The sequence below is a fragment of the Lepisma saccharinum genome, chromosome 3, assembly GCF_977018435.1.
Source record: "Lepisma saccharinum chromosome 3, izLepSacc3.1, whole genome shotgun sequence".
Lineage (NCBI taxonomy): Eukaryota > Metazoa > Arthropoda > Insecta > Zygentoma > Lepismatidae > Lepisma > Lepisma saccharinum.
This window is the reverse complement of record NC_139231.1, coordinates 109,200,622-109,219,250: the sequence shown is the minus strand read 5'-3', so window position 1 is coordinate 109,219,250 and position 18,629 is coordinate 109,200,622. Positions and strand designations below refer to the sequence as shown.

Genomic DNA, 18,629 nt, shown 5'->3' with positions numbered 1-18,629 from the left:
GCAGCCATTAAGAAAAAGCATCAGGGTATTCGTGAAGTGAGTAATGTGGTCTTCCTCCATGACGATGCGAAACCACACGTGGCGAAAAAAACAATCGCCAAACTTCAGTCATGGGGGTGGGAGATTATGGAGCATTCCCCATACAGCTCAGACCTAGCCCACAGTGATTACCATATTTTTGGTCCATAGAAGAAGTTCCTGGCAGGACAGAGGTTCACGAATGCCACCGAAGTGCAGAACGTTGTTCGTCGCTGGTTTCGTGATCAGCCAGCTACTTTCTATGCAACGGGCATTGCGAAACTTGTGGTACGGTGGGACAAGTGCCTCAGCAGGTGTGGTGATTATGTGGAAAAATAGCAAAAAGTACGTAGAAGATTGTGTATATCTTGTTTTTCTTTTATAGTTTGTAATCTGAAAATAAATAGTTAGGAGCAAAGACTTTTTGATTTGACCTCGTATAAGTGCACAGCATCTGGAGAAATTTTTGTTGCATCCAGGAATTCTATAGGAAATGTGGTCTTCATCCATGACAATGCGAAACCACACTTGGCGAAAAAAACAATCGCCAAACTTCAGTCATGGGGGTGGGAGATTATGGAGCATCCTCCATACAGCCCAGACCTAGCCCCCAGTGATTACCATATTTTTAGTCCATAGAAGAAGTTCCTGGCAGGACAGAGGTTCACAAATGACACCGAAGTGCAGAACGTTGTTTTTCACTGGTTCCATGATCAGCCAGCTACTTTCTATGCAATGGACATTGCAAAACTTAGGGTACGGTGGGACAGTGTCTCAGCAAGTGTGGTGATTATGTGGAAACAGCAAAAAGTACGTAGAAGATTGTGTATATCTTGTTTTTCTTTTATGGTTTGTAATCTGACAATAAATAGTTAGGAGCAAAGACTTTGATTTGCCCTCGTATAAGTGCACAGCATCTGGAGAAATTTTTGTTGCATCCAGGAATTCTACAGGAAATGCCAACAAGACCAAGATCATCTTCACCAACCTATCCGATAATTATGATCATATTGTCAATGTACTTTAGTTATCAATCAGATATCTGGACTACAAGTTTTACTTTGATATTCTTTCTAATATCTACTATTATAAAAGTGAACATTTATTACAGAAATCTGAAGGAACCATAATTTTGCACAAGACTGAGAATCATAAGAACCGAATCCAGAAGTGGAAGTGAACTGCTTGTTCATTTTGCAACTTTTTCTCTTGCAGACTCCAAAATGCATGCAAATTCCAGACGATCTGCAAAATTCCACGACACTTCCCTGACAAGCCAAATTTTCTGACATTTCCCTGTTTTCCAGGTTTAGACAAGTTTTAATATAATGTGATTAATTAAGTAATCACATTAGAACCCACTATGAAGATCAACAAATTTTATGAAGATCTTAGTTAAATAAAACATTCAAATATAATGTTCAAAGGGGAAATTTCCATTCCGTGGATACTGATAAAAAGTTTCTATAAAAATCCACAAAGTTCAACACTGTTCACATCAGGAAATTGAAGGTAATGTAAGGCATTGTGATTTCAAGGGATGTACCTGTCTTGCCTTCTGTATGACATTTTTGGGATTGCATTCTTGTATTCCTACTTTGTTGTGATCATATGTCCAAGTAGAGGAAACAAATGGAAAAAAATGCCTAACATGGAAATAATTGCAACACAAATGGTTTTTGGGCTAGAATATGTGCAATGGTATAGTGAATAACATTAAATATCCGCCATCTTGAAAATTGCAGCCAAGTTAAAGCTTTTCATAAATTATTTGGAAACTGTCTACATGACCCACAAATGCTTTCATAATCATTTTTAGCAGAGGCAATGGACAGAAAATAATGCCCAGCAAGGAAATAATCAGAACGTGAATGTTTTTTTGTCAGATTGTGTAGACTGTGTGAATGGTACAATAAATTATGTGAAAGGTTTGTTCTTTTGCTGCGTTCTTCTTTATATTGTATCCCTCTAACGTGTAATGTGTTACACACACGAACGTGCGCATATGTCTATACATAATATAATGAATGTATGTATGTCTTTCGAAAACACTTTGGCTGGATGTTTGTGGAAAGAAAATAATGGATACAAGGAAGAGGAAAATGTCTTCGTGGAATAAAAAGTGAATGGGGTGTAAGAGAGTGACCCTATGTAAAAACACCCAAATGTCAACCTAACTACCACGTAATACACCATGGACTGCATTTTGCAGAATAAGAAGGCTCTGGCATTTGGGCTCATGGCCAGTATAATTCTCTATGGGACTTGTGTTGTGTGTTGTCAATATGTGTTTGTTTCTTCACCTATTTCATCTTATCAACATTCATCCTTACTTTTGAAATTAGCCAAAAGTGACAGAAACACGAAGAATAACTTTTTCATTTATTCAACAAAAAGTTAAAAATAAGAAGGATGCTTGGGAAAAAAATACATTAGTGCCAAACAGAAGAAGATAGGAGAAATTACATTAAAAAGAGGAACAGCAGTAATGCAAAATGAAAAATATCATGGGGAAAATTTGGAAATATGGTCGAAGAGAAAGCCTGGGAAAGTAACACAAGGCAGTTCTGGTGAGTTGTCAGGAAAAAGTTTTGGAAAAGCCACAAGAACCATTGAAGATGAGGATAAGTTAATTACAGATAAAATGAATGCGAAAAAATCGAAAAGAGACGAACGGGCCAGAGGAAAATGGGGTGATAAGTCCAGGGCCCAGATATAGAAGTAGAAATAGAAGATAGTGAAAATAACATTGTCGTAAGATAAGATGAAGAGAGGGAAGGCAGCAGGGCAGGATGGGATTGTCCCAGTAATAATAAAATATGGAGGTCCAGAGGTAAGGAAGAACCTAACTAAGCTGTTTCAAAAAGCATGGAATGAGAAATGACTGGGAAAGAAACATTATCCCATTGCATAAAAAGAACAGCAGCTGTGACTGTAACAACTACATGGTCATCTGTCGCTCGTCCATTGTACATAAGCTCTATACAAGGGCACTGCAAAATTGGCTCAGGAAAGTGGTAATGGAAGACATGGTAGAATAACAGGTGGGTTTTCATCGCAAAAGGCAAACACAAGATCATGTGTATACCATGTGAAGTGTTATGGAGAAAAGAATCGCCAAGCATATAGATGTATTTCTAGTATTTCTTGATTTAAAAGATGCTATTGATTCAGTTCCTCGACAACATGCATGGAAAGAGTTGGAGGCAAAGAAAGTGTCAAGACTGCTCAATGCAGTGAAAAATGTAAATAAGAATCCTGTGGGGCAGTCAGAATAGAAAACGAACTCTAGGTGAATTTAATATCAAGAAACGCATAAAACAGGGAGATAGCCTTAGCTCAATCCTATTCAATATCTTCTTAGTTTAAAATGCAAAAATATGTAAATGGCGGACCCATAGAATAAAACGAGGTGATTACTAGTATACCTTCAAGCTCTACTATATAGCGATGAAATCATTTTCATGTCAGATACACCTGAGAGACTTTAGAAGGTAGTGGAGGAGTGGCATAGGGAGCTAAAGAGAAAAGGCATGAAGGATTACACTGAAAAGAGGAGTTATGTGGGTGACTAAAGAGGACAAAGAAAACGAAGTCTTAAACATAACATGCGATGAAAAGCAACTAGAAAAAGTTGAAACATGTGGATATCAAGCACTATGCTAAGCAGCGATGGGGGAATGGATCAGGAGGTAACGAATAGGACAAAGAAGGCAGCTTCAGCATATTACCAAATGAGTAACACCTTTGTGGACAAGATAGACATTAGCACAATAACAGAAGTGCAGCTTTACAATTTGATCCTTGTCCATATCATGTTATATAACATAGGGAGACTACCACTCCAGAATAAATATCTTAACAGCTAATTCCAAGTTATAGAGTTGAAATAACTCAGAAGAATAGTGGGGAAAATAGAAGGAATAGCATCTGCAATGAGAGAATACCAGAGGGGGTAGGAAAAGGCAACATATGAAGTGGTAGAAGGAAGTTAGTTGAAATGGTATGGATATGTGAATAGAATGAGCGAAGACTGAAAAGCGAAGCAAATGATGCAAATGTAGGTTGAGGGCTGAGTAAGAAAAGGCATGCCAAGGAACACACTGGAGGAGCTGCTAAAGAGGATGAGTCAAGATCGAAAGAAAAAAGTTCGAGACATTAAATCTGCAAAAACAGAACTTGAATATCTTTGCAAGAACTTGTTGTTTATCCACTTGTTTCTTGGTTGTGATACTACTTTTCAATTATTTACAATTTTACAATTTGTATTACACGATTTGTCATAGATTCATCATCATGAAACCCTAGTCAAGTTTGAGACTCTATCATGCATAAAAATATCTTGTTCTGATTAATTTGCACGGGACTGTACTAGTAAAAATGTTTTTATGTACATTTATTGCAAGACATGCTGACACAAGGCGTAATAGTTTTAATTTTTTTCTCCTTCAAATAACTTCTTCCTTCCTTACGTATATGAAATTTCACTCCTACAAATCACATCAACTTTTCCAATGACAAAAGTTATGAAACACAAACTCACCTGACATTATTGCAAGGAGTCTTAGCGTAGTGCCTCGTTGAATTTTTCATTGCATAATGGCTGTTGTCCAGAAATGCAGATTGCAGTCGTGGAGGAACGGGGACAGGGACGAGAACTTCCTTCATCTTTCGAGGCTTTGCCAGTCTGGATTTTCTCCACTTTCCTCCTGGAAACAAGGAGAAATGGATGAAATAGCTGTCCTGGGTTACACAATGGCACACCGTTGCATCCTCTAAACATGTCTTAGCCTGTGAAGATGTCACACGGAAAAATGTTTTACGATCACCACCACCCATGTGTACCCAATTTGTACAGTAAAATATGGTAGTTATATTCTAAATTGACGCTAAATACAAAAGTATATTAATGAAGGTAAATGTGGTTTAAGTATTACGCACGTGAAGTTTTGTGTTTGCATGTTGCACAATTTTTTCCAATTAATTTTTGTTCATTCCTGGGTGGAAAGAAGTGACACGCTACCATTTCTGTACTTTTCTGTACTACACTGTACCCTTAGTGAATGAAGGCAGTGAGCCTTCGAAATTAATTGGAAAAAACTATCAAATTGTGCAACATGGAAAAACAAAACTTCACGTGCGTAATACAAAAGTAGGTATTCCACTCTAAGCGTAACAGTTTCGAATCACAATTGATTTTGTCACTTTTCTGGCAGCTTCAGTCATGGACACTTTTAGTTGTAACAATCCCACTGGGAAGTGAATGGGGCTGTTACAACCCAGAAGCATCCATGTCTGTACACGAATCCTGAGTATTCTTCCATGGACCCAGTAAACTGATATTATTTTATGTATAAGGTATATAAATACAAAGTTGCTTTTTTTTACTGTGAATCAAGAAGATAGTAAATGCAACATTTGAAAATTTGGACTGTGAGATTGGGCAACAGCCAATTAATGTAACTCAAGGATTTCCATCACTTCCAGAATTTGTTTTATAGTTAACAACAATATAACTATTTGAAAGTGTCCAATATAAAAATTGAAACCTGTATCACAATTTGAGCACTACATTCTAATTCGTTTTGGTTATTTAAAAAAAATGAAGAGCATAACTAAAATTGAATAAATGAAATTTTTCTGCACCAAATAAATTAGTATGATGATGTGGAATAGTCCATACTTGTAAAGCATAGAAAAACTGAATAATAAAAAAAATGCCAGGGGCTAAGAACTGTGAACATATTATATTAGAAGAGAGGCTCAAAATATTATTTGGTACCGTATTCCAATGCTAAAAGTGCGGACTTCTGCTGAATGTTGGACAAATGCTTGAACTGCTTGTATGAAGTGAACTGCCACTGCTGAACTTTCTCCTGGGACTTAGGAAGTGGTTCAAGGTTGTCATATGGCACAGTACGTCTATGGGAAAAGTAAAAGACATTGAAAAGGTTAATGAATGAATGAAGAAATTGAAAGAATAACAGAGAAATGCAATTACTTCTGTCTTACTTGAGATTTAAAGCCATGACATTTTGCCTCATAGCATGTTTCATAAACAAAAAATACATGGAAGACCAGTATGAATTTAACTAAATTACTTCACATGTTATCATTGGAATTGTAAAGAAGAATTCCAGCACTCTTCAAATTATTTATATACAGGGTGATTCAAAAAGAATATATGTATTTTAAAGAGGTATATTTTAGAAACCGTAAATAGTAAATGTGTGGAACTTACTCACAAACACTACAAGTTTTATCTACAGATGTTCAATATGTCGTCCACTAGCGGCACAAACAATATCACAGCGGTAATCAAATTCGTCCCAAACTAGGGCAAGGATGTCTTTCATGACTGAAGCAACCGCAGCACTGATTCAATTTTTCAGCTCATCCAGGTCATTTGGTAGTGGTGGTACATAAACGGTTTCCTTAATGTACCCCCAAAGGAAGAAGTCACATGGAGACAAGTCCGGTGACCTTGGAAGTTAGCTGAAAAGTGCCAAGTTGTTAACTGCCTGACGACCAATCCAACATCTTGGAAGAGTTTCATTGAGAAAAGTGCGCACTTGACGATGCCAGTGAGGGGCATTGTTGGAAAATTATTTTGTCAAAACCTTCTTCATGCAGCCTTGGAAAGAACCAATTTTGTAACATAGCAAGATAGTTCTCACCATGAACTGTTTGTTCATTGAAGAAGTACGGACCATACGCAGAAGAACGGGATATTGCACAAAAGACATTGATTTTTGGTGAATCTCTTTCATGTTCAATGTACGCATGTGGATTTTGTAGGCTCCAAATTCTTACATTCTGTTTATTAACCTTACCACTAAACACAAGTCCTCTTCAACAGCTTCCAGTATCTTGCCAGCAAATTCCACTCTTTTTCCCTTGTCCTCATGCTTCAGTGCCTGTAAAAACTGTAACTTGTATGGCTTCATCACCAAACGACACCGCAAAACTCTCCACACAGTTGTCTTGAGGCAGTTGCAACTCCTGACTTGCACAACGTGTTGATTTGGAAGGGATATGTTGAAAAGACGCTTGGATTCTCGCAACATTTTCTTCTGACACACGCAGCTTCCCAGTGCTCTTTCCTTTGCATATCCAACCAGTTTATGAACTGTCTATACCACCTGCGAATGTTCCACTCACTTGGAGGATTCACTTAGTAACACAAGCGAAAACGTCTTTGCACTGTAATCGCAGAGTTACACTTTCCAAACTCGACAACACAGAATGCCTTTTGCTGCTGTGTCACCACTTCGACTCGATCTGAAATAGCGGGATTGTGAGAGCACAAGTGCTGCACTCGCGATCTAGTGGCAATTGAACGAAACTACGTGATCTTACCTTCCGTTCAGAAGTGCTGGACTGTAATCTGATGAGTAGTATCAACAGCATACTGGTTTGTAATACGTATATTCTTTTTGAACCGCAGTGTATTTTTCAAGAAAGGCATACAGCTTGACCAAGATGAGAAAACCATTCTGGCACTATCATCGAATTTTTAACCTTAAGGAAATGGAGGGACAATGGGCAACACAACAGACTGTTTACCATGTAATTTTGCCCTTGTGTTGCCAACACATCGTTGGTGTCTTTATTCAGTGCTAAGTGTTTGTATCACCAAGAAAGATGGTGGTCATGTCTCGGAAGCAACCCTCACACATGGGCCCCTTGCCCTGATGTACCCAGGTGAAGTTGGATCTGAGATTACCACATCCGTTTGAGAAAAAAGGGTGTCCTGGGACTTTTGAATTATCCTGTATATAAATACGGCAACATGGAGGAACTTGAGCTCAAATGAAGGGAAAGAACTTTAGGTTGCGAGTTTGCCCTGTTATCATTTTGGTGAAGCTCTACTTTATTCATTCTACTTCTTCGATATAAACTGTTAATTTACATGTATGCACAAACCACTGGTAAAACATATTGCACACACATGGTCAAAGAAAAAAAGAAAAATACTAGACATTTGATACTTACTTCTCCCCAAACTCTTCCACAAACACAACTACAGGTCCCTTATCTGGCATCATTTCTTGAATATGAGCATGAAAAAGTTTTTCTGAGTCAAGTTTCAACAAACACTTCACTCCGACTTGAAGTTCATTGTTGCTAAAATATATCCCATACTTTAATTCTGGAAAAAAACAAAAACAGTTTGGTTTGTTTTCAGTTTATTATTTTCCTAGTAGCAGATAGCACACAGAAAATATATTTGGTGACATTTCATGACAAAGATAAATCAAATGCCACCAGATATGTGTTTTGCATGCACTTTGTTTTTTTTAATTAATATTAATAGTAAACATGGAAGTCAAGTGATCCTTTCATAATCTCTAATCCAGCTGCTACACAAAAATTTTGGAGAAGAGAAAACAGGGCAAAAAAGAAATACATGTAAAGAGTATACACGCATGTAAGTGAAAAAAAGGCAAGAAATGGGAATTGATTGACATGAAATTCCCTACACCGATATGAAATTTACAGATAACAATACAGTGGAAACTCGATTTTACATTACTCAGTTTCACATTTTCCCGCATTATATATTTATTCTTCATGGTTCCAATAGAGGATAATGCTATAAAATTTTCCCAGATTTTACATTTTCCTGCATTTTAAGATCATTCAACTCAGTCCCCCAGAAAACATAAAATCGAGGTTTCACTGTATTTACCTGGCTCTGTGGCTCAGGTAGTAGAGCATGGCATGCAAGAGACCTGGTATGACAAACTTTGTCATAAGCGTCATTCATGTGTGATTCAATTTGTTCTCAACTCACGTAACATCTTTTGTAAGGGGTATAATATATAACTGCCAACCTCGATTTGTTTATTTAGCGTAGTAGGCTATCTAGTTCATTGATTGCTCACGTGGTGGCAGCAGATGTGTCACAGCAGACTGAGTTGTTCTGTAGTACCAATTGTACTCAATAGATGTCCTTAGCTTACTCTTTGTATTGAAATAGTGTATTTTTTTTTTAAAGGCTCGTGAATGTTATAATAAATGTAAGGAATAACAATGTACAAATAAAACAATTTATGTTATGACAATCTATGTCATAAATGCTGCTTACAAGTGTATTTAATTGGCTTAACGATCAAATGTGCGTTCATAATTGATATTGCTGCAAAACTGCCAAATTGCATTCATCAGTCAACATTATGAGCTATCCAGTTCCGGGATTGCGCATCGAACAGCTGACGGAATGGTTTGAAGAACCGTTCACACAGAGTTCGAGTCTTCCGCTCACCGGGTGACTCAAATCAGCACAGTTCTTCTGTGAATACTATTATTGTGTCATCAACCATCGTGTACAAAAAACATGATTGATACTATAAATACGAATTTATATCTTGATGTCTATGTAAACATTCATGAGATAACGAATCCAACATTGCTAAACTGAACTACGGAATCACTTGCGTGAGCAGGTTGATGGAACAATTCAAAAAGGACTCGCTGCTCGTTGTACAAGATTCAAAAAGGACTCGCTGCTCGTTGTACCAGATGGACAGGACAACGGACGTCTGTTTGGAATAAGCCAAAAGAAATAGGCTTACATCACGTTCATCGAGGGATTGCCAGTTGTTTGCAAATGCATAAAATGTCAACTAAAGACAGTGGATGGTGTTACGGTTCGTATATCGAATTGTAAATCAAAGTGAAGCCCGATATTTGGAAATTTATGATGGCCGTCACATACTCTTGGTGGGTATACGCAGTAAAACATAAGTATCTACTGAACGGCAACATGCTTTGGAACAATGAACGTCACGTAGCCATTTTGGGCAGTTACAGCTGACTAGTCTTAAACAGTGTTCATTAACGTATTTAACAATGTTGTCATTTTATTGAAACGACTTTTTAATTCTTTACATTTTGCTGTTACCTGCGGTAACACCGGCTCTACAAGCCTCTGCTTCCACTTTTGTCAAGCTAAACATGCTGTCAGGTGTTGTTGTATGAAAAGGCACTCTAGTATGATATAAATGCTCATACAGACATATTCGTTTTTGGTCTGAAAGTATCATGAAAATACTAGAGTACTGTTAGTATCATTGCTTTTCATGCAGATAGGAGCGAAAATGCTAGCTGGTAAAATTTAGCAAATGGCCTTATTTGTGCAACATTGAGTATCAGTTGTAGATCTGAAAGTACAAATTCTTTATCCTGTTTGTTGTTAAATAAAAACACATATTGGTAATCCGTGGTGTTGCAATTTAACCCCAAAAGGTTTCTCAGTGTGTAGATCCTCAGCAATTTGTGTACTACTGTCAGTTTTCTCTACCAGAGAGGGGAGGTTCATCTCGCATTGGTCACCCTAGGTAATATCTATGCTAGTGAGAATATGAAGGCAATGTGGGATTTGCAACAATATTAAGGGATTGGTCAGTGTCAGTTTGGGTTCACAATCTCCTGAATTCTCAGGACCATCGCTATTCCAGGGGAGTCCTGTTAGTGGGTCTAGGCCTCAAGTATAGTTCATAGTGCTAATTCACATGTGCAATGGCAGTGGTACGGATCCCAGGTAGCTCACCCTTTAAAGGATAATTTGTCATTTTGCAGAAGATAATATGGTAACATCAGATTATTGTAACGAATAACTTAGGGGCCTGTTCACGTTTGGTCTAACTTATTGTACAGGGTGTACCAAAAGGAGGGGTAATTTTTTCTTTTGTTAAATAAGAATGAAAGATGAGTGAATATCAATTATATTTGAGGTAGGCACCATATGACATATAATGAACAATCAAAGATGAGATTTGGTTTCTTTAGAAAGTTTGTTTAAGTTTAGCTAAAATCAGTTTCAATTTATGAAATTTCTACTTGTGGCCTTCCAGTCATCTCTACCAGCAAGGCGAGAAGGAACCTATTGAATAGTTTAGGGATTTAGTTGGGAGTTTCGGGTAAGTTTGGAGTTTGGGTTCAAGGTTCTCATCACACAGTGAAACGTAGGGAAGACCCCTCCACTGGCGATTTCGTCTCACCAGGTTTGAGCCCTGGTCAAGCTTTCATTTCCTTGCTCTCCTGTGTGTGTGCCAAATCATAATGCAAAATTATAGCTATGTGGTGTAAAACTGCAAAATGTGAACTTGAATGGTTCGTTCGCTTCTTTAAGTAGCCATGTGAGTATCTACTGGTAAAATCATTGGCAATTTTACCGATAAACCAATATGCCCCAATAACAGCCTAGACTGATACAATACTGATTAATCTACCCCGTCTCTATTAAGACATACCTATGGCAGTTCTGTCATTAATAAAATCATCTATGTGTCACATATTTACATGCTGTTATCTGAATGTAAGTTTACATTTACATAACTCACCTTTCCGTATGTCGTTCCAAATGTCAAACTCTATATTCCTGTAAATATCAGGATCCAATGCTTTGGCCACTTTGTATGGGAATGGGGTGATACCATGAGCTAAAACCTCTTTAAGATTACAGGAATTCTCTGCCTCTTCTTCAGAGTCTCGATCTTTCTCCAGTGAACTTTCAAATGCCCTGGAAGAAGCAAAAGCAAGTTGTAAAACCATAACCATTGTTCATGAAGCTCAACTTAAATAATATTACGTAAGAGAGATACTGCACACATGCCCCTGGGTTCTCTTGAGATATTTTCTGACACACATTGCAATTTACTTTCAAGTCATGCAATGCTAAGAGTCTCATCCTAGATGATTAGAACAAAATCAATTACTCATCCAAGAACTGCATCTTCATGTGCATAACTACCTGGCATTACTGCCAACATGACAAACTGTACATGCTTAAAGATAAATTTAAAAGAACACATATGAATTTCCTTATGGTGCAGATTTTTGCCTATTTATCTTTTTTTTATGCCCTTGTAGTAAAATATAGGCTTTAATGCTTTAAATTAATTTTCATAGCACCTATAAATGGCTATCTTGAACATATCCCTTTTTATTTGTTTATTCCAACTTTCTCTAGCTACTTTGGCAGTACATTGCAGAAAGTAAACTCCTAACTTGTAGGTGTCCCTTCAAATTTCAACTAACCACAGTTCATCATCATTGTGATTAACCAAAAGTAACAGAAAAGCAACACAAATTAAGAACAATACAATACAAAAAATACAAGTCAATGAGTACAATTGACAAAGAAAATTAATATCAAATTCATGTTCACTGCCTATTATGCAGCATTTTTAATTTTAAAGTGCCTTTTTCCACCTCTTGTATGGTGTTTTCAGTCGCCATAAATCTGCTCTGTGATAAAAAAATTATTATTGTACGATAAGTGATTAACGTGGAAATTACAGCATTTTAGGAAAAATTTAGAATTGGCAAAACAGGCAATGTAGCAATAAATTAATATGTTACTATTATCCATATTAAAATGAGAAATAGTTCATTTAAAAGAATTCAAACACCCAATGTAACGAAGTCACTAATCTCGAGGATTTTTTTCAGTCTGATCCTGGATTATTGTAACATTATGTCAGTGCTGAATCAATACACATTACAAGATTATTTCTAAATGTGCCACAAAACCCCACCTCTTAGATGCTCACACTACATTTCATATAATTCGGCATTTTATGCATGACCTGCTTCCCTTCTGGGAAGTTTTCAGTATCATGCTCAAAGGTTTTCTTTACCTACTTTAAACACAAGTAAAACATTAAACTATAGTTAAGCGTAAGACATTGAGGTTATCAGAGCAGTACACAAACAAAAACAATACCACGTTGACGCTCAGCACTGCACTCCTACCTTGAAGACGAGTGTGACATTAGCTCTTGAAAGCTTGGAATCCACAACTCTCATGGTCAATAGCCCAAGAGAATTTCTTCATCAACAAGAATACATTAAAATTAACACCAGCTATACCATTACAGTTCTCAGTACAACACTATAAATCAATCTAACTGCCAGTGAGACAAAAAAAAATGTCTAAAATTAAGGTTTCACCTTTACTCACACAAAGTTTTCTTCAAAACATCACAACTTACATTTTATTTTTATTGTACGTAAAATCTTGAAATATACAACACTGACGACAACTTTAATAAAGATTCCCAGCATTTAACAAACTTCCAGTTTGAATCTGGAAGCAATGAAGGTTTACATCACAAGTCTTCCATTCCCCAATGAGAACTGGGAAACATGCAGGAAATTGGAAATGTTGGGTGTCCACAATATTGCCAGATTATAACCATTCAGTCTTGAAAACTTCATTTTTAAAGTTGATGATCTCACAATATTTGGGATACTTCACATTTGTTACATGGAGGGGTTTTGATGCAAATTCTAGCTATCCTAATGGCTGAGCATATTGAGTGGTTGACTACCAATCAGTAGAGGCATGAAGATTTAGTTTTTGACGAAAACACAAAACGTGAAATATCACACTGTAATGTTCATTTTTCATGTTTTTGAAAGGTGTCGGGTACATTTTCCTACTATGTGTCATCACGAAATGATGCAAAAGGAACTGCAAAATAAAGTCAAACACAAAATTTAGAGTTTATTTACCGATGTGACACTTTCTGCAGTCTGATTTATCCTGAGTTATGCAAATCATAGAAAACTGATTAACCCTGTTGTAAATATTTGAGAAGCAAAAATGGAATCCTTTACACAGGGATAAACTTAATACTCTGATAACTACATAAACATACTACAGGGTGTCCCACGAACGGCGCAACTGGGAATTAAGAGTGGCGTTACTTTGTAACCGAATCCTGTACATACATAAGTCATACACCAAATGTTAGCCCTGTCCAAGTAGATATTCTTAAACATAGAAACAACAAACGGGGTGCAGTGTTGTTCATGCAGTGTTGCCAAATGTAAGTGAAAGTGTAAATTTATTTTCCCACAAAGCATGGAAAATTGCATGTCAAACATTCGTACGGAAATTTGGACGTCAATTTCCACCTTGGGTAGGTGGACTATTTTGCCATCTATAGTTCAGAGAAGAAAACCGATCGTTTTCGCATATAGCCAATCCTGAAATGCCTCGTAAAGGCGTACCGGTCCAAATGGGTGTTTTAAAAAAAATTATGAGGTACAGTGGCAACACTCTTGATGTTTGAAGGCAACAAAAGGTGTGTTTAGTGATGGTCTATGACATGGAAATACTGGAAACAGGAAAAAAAGAAAATGAAAATTATGGTGAAAAAAGTGTTAAAAGTGTTACTTACCTACTCCTGGCAACCATGCAATGCGATAAGAGCGCCCACCGAACGAGAACAAAAGAATCAGTTAGTTGTGTACTCAGAACTGTTTGAGCCGTACATTTCGCATTGTTCATAGGGGAAGATTAGAATTGTTCTGTGAAATGAAGTAACGATATATCGACTTGTTTCCAGATTTCGTGAAACAGGATCAGTTAATGACAAACCCTACCACAGACAACCACCAGTTTTGACACAAGGTGTGCTGCAGGATGTGGAGCAGAGAATATCACAATCTCGCAGGAAATCTGTTCGTAAACTTGCTGCACAGTCAGGTGTATCAAAAACAACAACTCACCGAGCGTTCAAACAATTGCACCTACGTGCATATAAGGTACAGGCTGTGCAAGAACTGAAGGAAGCAGACAAAGGTGCACGTGTAAGATACTGCCAGTGGTTTAGAAATTTTATTAGAGACAATGGTGTGAATATTTTGGATAAGGTTTTTTTCACGGATGAAGCATGTTTCCACTTAAATGGATATGTCAACAGTCAAAATTCTCGACACTGGTCAAGTAACAATCCCCATTTGTTACATGAACAATAACTTCATCCACAAAAGATCGGTGTGTGGTGCGTGATTTCGCGGAGAAAAATAATCGGTCCATTCTTTTTCAACACAACAGTTGACGGAATAGTTTATCGTGACCTTATCACACAGTTTATTTCTCTGTTGGAACGTGATGGTTGGTTTCAACAAGACTCTGCAACATGTCACACGTCTAATGAAACTTTAGACATGTTGGCAGAGTTTTTTGGCGATCACATTATAAGCAAAAACTTATGGCCCAGTCGCTCCCCGGATCTGACGTCTCCAGATTTTTTTCTGTGGGGTTATTTGAAACAAACAGTTTACATTAATAACCCAAGAACACTTGATGATCTAAAAATAAACATTTGCACAGCCATTAACAATATAAACCAATCAACCTTCCATAAAGTTGCTTCCAACATAAAACGTGTTGATGAATGCCTCAGGGAAAATGGTTGTCATTTTCAACATCTTTTGTAAAGCTACACTGCCTGTTACGTGCATTGCATGGTTGCCAGGAGTAGGTAAGTAACACTTTTTCACCATAATTTTCATTTTCTTTTTTTCCTGTTTCCAGTATTTCCATGTCATAGACCATCACTAAACACACCTTTTGTTGCCTTCAAACATCAAGAGTGTTGCCACTGTACCTCATAATTTTTTTAAAACACCCATTTGGACCGGTACGCCTTTACGAGGCATTTCAGGATTGGCTATACGCGAAAACGATCGGTTTTCTTCTCTGAACTATAGATGGCAAAATAGTCCACCTACCCAAGGTGGAAATTGACGTCCAAATTTCCGTACGAATGTTTGACATGCAATTTTCCATGCTTTGTGGAAAAATAAATTTACTTTCACTTACATTTGGCAACACTGCATGAATAACACTGCACCCCATTTGTTTCTAACCCCATTTGTTGTTTCTATGTTTAAAAATATCTACTTGGACAGGGCTAACATTTGGTGTATGACTTATGTGTGTACAGGTTTCTGTTACAAAGTAACGCCACTCTTAATTCCCAGTTGCGCTGTTCGTGGGACACCCTGTATTAGAAGGGAAATGTTTCTTTTGTGTACTAAGTGTAGTTTTTAAATCAAATTTAGGGTTTTATTTATCATTTTTAACACCAAAATGCAATTTTATATATGTACAGCTTTCGATCACGAAATGTGCCGTTAATGTACTGAAATCTTGATGTTTTATTCACCTTAAATATGTGGCTCTACCAATCAGCCACCGAAGATGCCATGCTTCTTTCTTTTGTGCATCAAGCTTCCATCAATTACATCTAATCATTCATCCTCAGTTGCAATTAGCCAGAGACATGGAAGTGATCTTTAAAAAAAATTTTAAAAAATGTGCATATCCTTCAGTCCCTCAAGATAGAAACAGGAAGTTCCCGAAACATTAAAAACTTTTCTTTATAGTCTTTATAGTTTTGAATTTTGTGGTGTTGTGTATATGAATATTAAATATAACTAGAGCTGAGCCGATACCACTTTGAACCGATGTCGATACTCTTACAGATTCCCCCAGATACCGATACTGATACTTCAAAATTGGTTCAAAATTTTGATTGTAAATATTTGTTTCCAATTATATGCAATAATTTGCAAGAAATTTAGTTTAGAATATTCAGAGATTTCGTCAAGAATATGAAAACAGATACAGTCAACTATCGATTCTACGACCCTGGATATAATGACCCTCTCGCTACCCAACGCACTAGGCTTGTTTTGCCATTGTGATTTTGCTTGCTCTTGGATACGCGAGAAGAGAAGATCGAATGTGCTTGGAAGTTATTTTAAATCGACCTTGACTTGTTTCCTTGTCCTAAGAGCTGCTGACTATTGGATTGGGGAAGGGGGGGAGCAGCCTGAAATGACTGTGCTGGACTTGTAGTCTTTGTCTATGTATATGGCAGGTCAAGCTCTTTCATCGATAAATACACCACCTTGAGAAATGAGAGATAAGATCGCAGAATGTTCCAAAATACAGATGTGTAGTGCCTGGAAGTCTGGACCATCTGTCCAGCTATGACCTAGAGTTCAGCAGGTTCCCGTGAGTGAGCAAGTCTTGGCCTTGTAGCAGACAACTTCCGGTAACTGCTTTCATTCAAAAATTGTTCTTTGTTCCCTGTAACACTTCATAAAAAAGCGAAACTAAAAACATAGGACAATGAAAAAAAAAAGTGACCCCCCTCCCCTTCCCAGCTCATTTCTCCGCCACTGGTGCACGGCAATTTCAGAGAGGCGATAATTGCAGGATTCAAGTCATATTTTTTTAATGCTATTTACTGCATAGGAAACATTGCCCGTATTATTGTCTGTTGCATAGTAATACATAAAGCAAGGGTCATTTCTTTCTTCTTCACATTGCTGATAAAAGTTCAGTCTTCAAGAGTTGCATAACTTCCAGCAGGAGCTGGTCTTCTTTATACGCTGCGGCGCCAGTGTTTTGTCTAGCATCAGCATCTGCAAAGTTGTCGGGTGCTGAAAACAGGAATGACTCATCCAGCGCAAAGCAAAAAGTTATTGTTTTGAATCAAGCAAAGCTGTTTTGATTTGGAGATAATGAAATTCGATCTCCAGAAAGAAAAACAAAAGTTAAAACAACTTAATGTTCTGCGCCTTCTGATAAGCAAGACTGTAAATTTTATTTTGCATCTGACACATGAACAAACTTCCTCAACACTCTTGAGTGTGTTGGAAGGAAATGCACACAATATAATCACCGCTTTTCTTCAATGTAGGAATGGATGCTGAGAGTGATTTAAAGAAACAGTATTCAATGGGAAAACGTTAAGAGGAGCGGTTGTTTGACAACGAGAATACTCCTAAATTCGTAACATTTCGTAAAATTCTCTTGCTCGCAAGGCCTCCTTGTTCTCAGTTTTGTCAAGTTCAGAGCCCTATTAGGGGCAAAGAGGAGGGGGGTGAGGGGGTGCAAACATTGACAGCCAAAGGAACCTGAAAGGGGACACAGAGGAAAAATTGCCCACATAAAAGTTATACATGTTATATGTACAAAAAATATTATCTACAGAATGCACATACCATTCATTTTCTGCCATTCAAAAATATAGTTTGTGTGCTGTTTTCCTTTATTAGATAATGTGAAATTGACGGTGTTGAAAATATATTTCAAATAGTTTGTTCCAAACAAATGCTTTAGCACTGACTTCTACCTCGTCTTTGCGTAGTTTATGAGGATAGTTAACTTTTCGATACTAGTACTATTACTACTACCACTAATAATAATAACAATGCCATTATTATTATTATTATTGGTACGTTTATCCTGGTACTTGCCCCTCCCCAGATAAAAATTCTGGTTGCACCACTGCTCCATATTATTTGGTTTTGCTGGTTTCATTGGTGATTAGACTGACTTACAGTGAGGACGTTAAGAGGCAATGTGCACAATAAATAATTTGCAACACAAGAACTTTCTAGCAACATAAAGAGACTAACCTTTTAAAAAGATTGTCCTGACTAAAAGCATTCTCTTTCTTAAGACGACCAAGCTTGTCATGAAGCATTACATCCACTGCATAAGTGACGTCAGACATGTGGAAAACATTTTTATACAGGATCTCATACACAACAGCTAAAATGCAAAGACATCCAAGCATTCATTTACTCAACAGAAAGCAGGCCAAGCAAGCATAGCAAACAAAGGATCACAGATCAAAACATGATGAAGTTCTACTGATATATTGCCAGGGTGATGCAAGCAATTTGAGCATATTAAAATGAATGCGGAGACTATCCACTGAAATGAAACTATGAAATGGAAGTAAGTATGTGGGAAGAAGCGACGGAGACTGATCTAAAGTGCAAAATAG

The 18,629-nt window shown here is 37.3% G+C and overlaps 1 protein-coding gene across 2 annotated transcripts in view; it reads right to left on the bottom strand.

The window, feature by feature from the left end:
* Positions 1-18,629, bottom strand: part of LOC145985297 (deubiquitinase otu-like) — a 72,469-nt gene that overhangs the window by 29,049 nt on the left and 24,791 nt on the right. For both annotated transcript variants that reach the window (XM_083119140.1, XM_083119141.1), the window contains exons 6-10: positions 18,256-18,391; positions 11,367-11,545; positions 8,014-8,170; positions 5,801-5,940; positions 4,562-4,727 (exon numbers count right to left, since the gene is read on the bottom strand). In XM_083119140.1, the coding sequence (XP_082975266.1) occupies positions 4,562-4,727; positions 5,801-5,940; positions 8,014-8,170; positions 11,367-11,545; positions 18,256-18,391 (778 nt within the window). The remainder of the gene's footprint in view (positions 1-4,561; positions 4,728-5,800; positions 5,941-8,013; positions 8,171-11,366; positions 11,546-18,255; positions 18,392-18,629) is intronic.